We start from the raw sequence: 6,615 nt of genomic DNA, 5'->3' as shown, positions 1-6,615 counted from the left end.
AAGATTTGCACTAAATTCCTGATGAATTTTCAAGAAAACTTTTCACAAACTTGCAAAATGATGTGGAAATGTTGAGAGCTGAAATTAAGATTGCCAAAGAAATGGAGTCTCGGAGAAATCAAAATTGATCAAATTACTGCATAACAACTCTTTTAAGTTCTCAGCAAGACAGGTTAAGGGCACTAGCGACATGGTTAAATTCCAATAACATGGAATACCCAGTTACCATCCAAGGCTATTAGCCATCAAGGGTTTGACTATACAAGAAACCCCAAATATATTCACACATGACTAAACCAAAAAATAAATAAATAGCACTGTGGGTCTTAGTACCGGACTGGACTTATTTGTTAGTGATGCTGAGCACTGACATTTTTGAAAACGTGAGTGTTTCAGACATGAGACATGCAACAATAAAAATGTATAGAGAGAACTCGGAGGTGACTGAAAAGGAAAATGAGTAACGACAAAGAGTTGAGAAGATGGGACTGAAAACATCATTGTAAACATGAAAGCAGCAGAAATATAGATGATTGGACTCTGGCCGATCGCGAAGCATGGGTACCCCCCACAAAAAAATTATAATTTGGAAAACATTTGGACTTTATTATGTGTATTGATGTAATTTGGACTAATTGGTATGATAAGTTTAATTTGGTAAATGGAAACTTAATAAAAAACTTTTTTAAAAAAACACACACCACACAATAAAAATGTATAAACTGATGGCAACTACGTAGGGAAAATGAGCTCTTGTCAATCGATGGGCAAGAGATATTGGTGATTTGTGCACCATATCAGGATTCCCAAGTTCCATTTTAAAAATATACATAAACATTTCTGTGCCAGAGTTTAGAGTGTTGTTTCTTTATTCATTCATTCATTCACTCACTTACAAACAGTTCCACTCCCGCTGTTCCACCCAAAAGACAAGATGGGGGAATTGTTCAACACTTGTGCCATGAAGGGAGCAGGGCTGCCTTCTGTGGTGGCCATTGTGGCCAGGCAAATGCCAGGCTCTGGCAGGGCTCTGGCAGGGCTACCCTGGCACCAGCTGTGGTGGATGGGCCTGCCTTGATCTCCATCCCACAGTTTGCTACCATCCAAGCATGCCTGCAAGTCTTAAGCAGCCAGGGAACTCTGAGAGTCTCATTTCTGACATCACTATCTGCTTGAAGAAGTGTGTCATTTCCTCTGGCTTTCCAGGAGCTTCCTCAGGGCTCCCTTGACCTCCTTGTTGCGGAGGCTGTAGATCAGGGGGTTCAGCGCAGGGGGGACAATGCAGTACATGGTGGAGATCAAAGTGCCTGTCTCCAAGGAGTAGCCCTGTCCAAATTGGTTGTAGTTAACCAACCCATTCCCAAAGTAAAGGGTGACCACGATCACGTGAGAGGCGCAAGTGGAAAGGGCTTTCTGCCTGCCAGCATTGGACGGGATCCGCAAGACAGAGGAGAGGATGTAGAAATATGAGAGGCCAATGGCCAGGAAGGGGACTAGTCCTATGAAAACGCTGGCTACCTGAGTCGCCATGAAATTGATGTACAGGTCTCCACAGGCAATTTTCAACAATGGGGGGACGTCACAGAAAATGTGCCCGATCTGGTTGTGCCCACAGAAGTGCAAGTTGGAGCTCAGAGCGGTGTGAAAAGCGGAATGGAGGAAGCCCCAAACCCATGCGGTAGTGGCCAGCTGGGCACAAGCCTTGGCGTTCATGAGGCCTGAGTAGTACAAAGGCCTGCAGATGGCGACGTAGCGATCATAAGCCATGGCAGCCAGCAGCACAGCTTCTGCCCCCGTGAAGGACATCAGGAAGAACATCTGGGCCATGCACTGATTGTAGGAGATGGTGTGTTGCTGGTATAAAAGATTCACCAGGATCTTGGGGACTGTGACAGACGAGAGGCAAACATCTAAGCAGGACAGGTGGCTGAGGAAGAAGTACATGGGGCTGTGGAGATGGGAATCCAGCTGGATCAGGGTGAAGATCATGACATTACCCGTGATGGTCACCAAGTAGATGGTGAAATATGCCAAGAAGAGGTATCTCTGGCCATCTAGCATGCCGGAGAAACCCAGGAGGACAAATTCCATTACCTGCGTGGTCTGGTTGTTGGCTTCCATCAAGGATATGGAATTCACCTGCAAGGAAAGGAACCTGTACAAGAAATACATTTTGCCTATCCCTGGATTCAGCATCAATAATGAGGAACACCAACAATCTTTTGCTGGTTCATTTCTGGGGATGGAGATAAATCTGATTCTGACTGCATTTAAAAGCTTGTCGCTTTCCAGAACAACACACAGACTGAAACACAGCCATTCTTTGCTCAAAATTCAACAGCACTGCTCTCCAGCCAAGTAATGTGTACAAAAATGGACAAATTCAGCATATATTGGTAAAACAGCATACAAAGGCAGGCTAAATGAAGGGAAATTGCATTGCAAAAGGTGTGCATTAGACATAATGGCATACAAAAATATGTTTTAGGATAAATTCATTGTAAAATGTTGATAAATTCTCCCAAGGACAATTTACAAACTGATGTGGGGAACTCAACTTAAGACTGGGAAGATGAGAAACCGAGAGACCCTGAATGTGACAGCATCACCCATCCCTTTGCCAGTCCTTCAGGGGGAGCCTCCAGGCAGAGAGAGAGGGGCAGGTCAGTTGAAAGGCCACCGTCTTGCTTGTGGATGTCTTTTCACATCTCAAATCAGCGGCACTTGCTAATGACTTCTGTTCTGTCAGTAGGTTAAAACACACACACACAGAAAACATGTAGAGGTTTGGCTTAATAAACTCTGAGAAAATGCATGAACCTCCTGATTTGATTTCAGTGCTCAGATATTTGAATTACTTAATGAATTGTCTAAAGGCAATAAAATAAAGCAGAGTCGGGGAGAAAGAAACCACGAGATCCACTACACCTAAGTGCCAGAGACAATAACACAGTCTTGATGTCTGCCTGAATTCTAACCAGCTTAGCATGTTGGATGTTCTTGTTTTCCCATCATCTGCAACTGAAAAAGCTGCAGATAAGGAAGTATGGTAACTTACCTCCATCCAGTGGCCTAGCGTGGGTTGTCAGCCCCCGGGGCAAGGCAAGTAATTTGCACCCCCTAACCCGTGGATTTGCGCCCCCTAACCCTAACCCCAACCCCCAGATGTTGTGCCCGGTGCGGCCGCCCCCCTGCACCCCCCACGCTACTCCACTGCCTCCATCCTGTGTCCCACTACAGTTAGGGCTTTTAGCATGCCATTCATCCTTCCCTCAGTGAGGTCCAGCCACCCCACAATATTCCTTAGGTTCAAAGAAATATTTCACAACCCATTCCCACCCCCTTTGCACAGCTTCACCTCCTCACCAGGCCCCACAGGGAGACATCTCCTTTCTTGCCTTCTTGTTCCTTCCTTGAACCCAAGTCCTGTTGCTCCCTGCTAGGAAGGGCTAATGATGCCGAGACCAGTGAAGACTTCTGACGCTCACTTTCAGCGCAGAGCATCTTCACTTAAGGTTGCTCAAGAACCTGCAGAGCTGCTCTGCCCTGGAGAAGACCAGAGATCTGACTCTGTAGAAGGTCGCTCTCAGCTCCAAACTTCCCCTACAGATCTTGCATCTTGCGCCTTCTCATAATCTGCCTCGATGCCCACAGAACCTTCAGTAGTTCAGCATCGTTGTCAGTCCATCTCAGGGCTTATTCCCAAGACTACCTGGCGAGGAGTTAACTAGGGGGCATTAGAAACGCCAGCTTTCCACCTAGCCCAGGTGAGCTGGTTGGGCACCTGCCACCACAAGCATCACCCCCATTTTCTGGAAGAAGGCTGCCAATGTTACCTTTGGAGAGCCTGCAGCGGCTCCAAAGTTTCTGCACTTGCATGGGGACAGAGGTGTCTTGGCAGGTGAGGATATGTTGCGAGGCAGGGGCCCTGGGGACACCCCTGCAGAGGAAATCTGCAGGGAGTGAGGCAGGAGAGGAAAACGCAAAGAAAACAGGAGCTACTGTGAGACTTTCAAGGAGGTGTGATGGAGCTGCAGAGAATGACATCAGAGCCAGAGAATGGCATCATTCCCCCTATTTTCAAAGTCCAGTCCTGGGCTGCCCTGATTGTGTGGCCTAAATGACATCATCCACACGAGGGAGAGATCAGCACAGACTTTGGGGGAACTCAAGGTGTGCAGAAGTTAGTGGTGGAATCTCCTGAAAATCTCAAGCTTATCCACACTGGTTTTATTATTATATATATTACGATACACATAAAACACTCCAGGTTTCCAGTACATACAGCAATGCATATAACATTATGCATATAACATTTATGTATAACATACATAAAATTATGCAGCAGAAATATTGCATCACATGTTGTTGTTGAGTCATTTAGTTGTGTCCGACTCTTCGTGACCCCCTGGACCAGAGCATGCCAGGCACTCCTGTCTTCCACTGCCTCCCTCATGCAGGTAGCTTTGAGAACACTATCCAACCATCTCGTCCTCTGTCATCCCCTTCTCCTTGTGCCCGCCATCTTTCCCAACATCAGGGTCTTTCCCAGGGAGTCTTCTCTTCTCATGAGGTGGCCAAAGTATTGGCGCCTCAGCTTCAGGATCTGTCCTTCCAGTGAGCACTCAGGGCTGATTTCCTTCAGAATGGATAGGTTTGTTCTTCTTGCAGTCCATGGGACTCTCGAGAGTCTCCTCCAGCACCATAATTCAAAAGCATCCATTCTTCGGCGATCCGCCTTCTATTGCATCACATAGGATACTAAAATGCAGAGTTGGAGTGGACCCCAATGGTCATCTAGTCCTCCCTCCTACAATGCAGAAAGCATGGGGTTTACAGAACTCTTTTATACACATTTTACATATATCTAGTGGCTGCTCCCCGTTCACTCCCTGCTCACCATTCGAAACCCTTGCCCTTGCCCCACTTCTGCCCAACACCCTAGTGCAGGGATGTCCAACAGGTCAATCCCAAGGAGGTTTTGGTAGATCACTGCTGATCGCTGGGTCTTTTTCCTTGTGTTGGTAAAATCAAATCCAGCCCCGCCACCTCACCCCACCCTCCATCGTTGCACGATCTGCAGAACAGAAGACGGAGTTTACTCAGTGAAGAAGAAGAGTTTGGATTTGATATCTCACCTTTCACTCCCTTTAAGGAGTCTCAAAGCGGCTAACATTCTCCTTTCCCTTCCTCCCCCACAACAAACACTCTGTGAGGTGAGTGGGGCTGAGAGACTTCAAAGAAGTGTGACTAGCCCAAGGTCACCCAGTAGCTACATGTGGAGGAGCAGAGATGTGAACCCAGTTCCCCAGATTACGTGACTACCGCTCTTAACCACTACACCACACTGGCTCTCAGTGAGGCTGTTTGTTTCCCCAGCGACTTGTTAGTGAGTGGCTGTTCCTTTTTCTCCCAAAAACCTTTTAAAACGGGGCTTTCCTCCTCCCTAAAAAAAGCTCAACATTTTTTTAAAAAATTATATTTTTATTAACAATTTCAGCAAAACAAAATTTCAAAACATATCATATTCATTATTTGCCCCCCCCCTTTTCCCCATGAAACCCTCCGCCCCAGAGACTCCTCTCTCTGATTTCTCAGCACATATTATTCTCTGCATGTTATACACTTGTACATATCCTTACATTATCTATCTATCATGTTATCAACCAATAAATTTGTGTATGTTTATTCAAACCCTGCCAGTCTTGATAGCACAAGGATGGAAGAATGAGGAAGTCCCAGCGAAAGAACAGAGGCAAGAAAAATTGATGACTTACGCAGAACTGACCACTGCGACTTTAAGGAAGAAGGGGAGCTTTTTACAAATTATCTAAAAAGACAACAAAATGAACTGGACACACTGGCAGAAAAAGCTCAACAACTTTGACTTGAACCTCTCTTGGGAGTTGGCCACCCCTACCCTAGTGGATCCCCTCACAGCTTAGAGGCTCCTCTGAATAAAAGTTTGTAAAATAAAATGACTCCTTGTTGTCAATACCTGTTGTTGGACCCAGAAATATCACAGGTACTGCTCCCAAAATATTTGGGAACCACTGACATAGCAGTTTGGCATTCTCTCCACAAGAATGCAGTGAGTGCTCTGGCATCATGAACGTTCCACCTCTTGCTCAGCCTCTCTCTATATGCATAAAGCTGTAGAGAAAATGCACCCAGCCATATAGTGGAAGCAGAAAGTCCAGGGAAACCCTACTGTCTGAACCCAGCATGCCACACTCATCTGCATGTTGGAGAGAGTTGGGCTTTTACGGGTTTTACTTTGGTGTTCTTTCATATTTCCATGTATTCACTTTTGACTTTGATAAACGTGCTTGGCTTAGATCAGGGGAATGCTGTGGACATAGTGTATCTTGATTTCAGTAAGGCTGTGGACAAAGTCCCCCAAGAAGCAGGTAGAACGTGGGCTGGATGAGGTATCTGTTAGGTGGATTAGTAGCTGATTGCATGACCAAACCCAGAGAGTACTCATTAATGGTTCCTCATCATCCCGGAGAAAAGTGATTAGTGGGGTACCGCAGGCTACTTTCCTGGGTCCACTGTTGCTCAATGTCTTTATAAATGATTTGGATGAAGGAACTGAGAGGATGCTCATCCAAT

At 46.0% G+C, this 6,615-nt stretch overlaps 1 protein-coding gene across 1 annotated transcript; it reads right to left on the bottom strand.

Annotated features, from left to right (window-relative positions):
- Nucleotides 1-1,185: 1,185 nt before the first annotated feature.
- LOC309378763 (olfactory receptor 5V1-like) lies at nucleotides 1,186-2,091 on the bottom strand (the record flags this gene model as incomplete). Its single annotated transcript, XM_081927403.1, has 1 exon — nucleotides 1,186-2,091. One exon carries the CDS (start codon nucleotides 2,089-2,091, stop codon nucleotides 1,186-1,188), a length of 906 nt encoding a protein of 301 aa, XP_081783529.1.
- Between the last annotated feature and the right edge of the window lie 4,524 nt (nucleotides 2,092-6,615).

This window comes from Podarcis melisellensis (genome assembly GCF_964234715.1).
Source record: "Podarcis melisellensis genome assembly, chromosome: 10".
Lineage (NCBI taxonomy): Eukaryota > Metazoa > Chordata > Lepidosauria > Squamata > Lacertidae > Podarcis > Podarcis melisellensis.
Note: the sequence above shows the minus strand (reverse complement) of the source record. Positions and strands in the feature narration are given on the sequence as shown.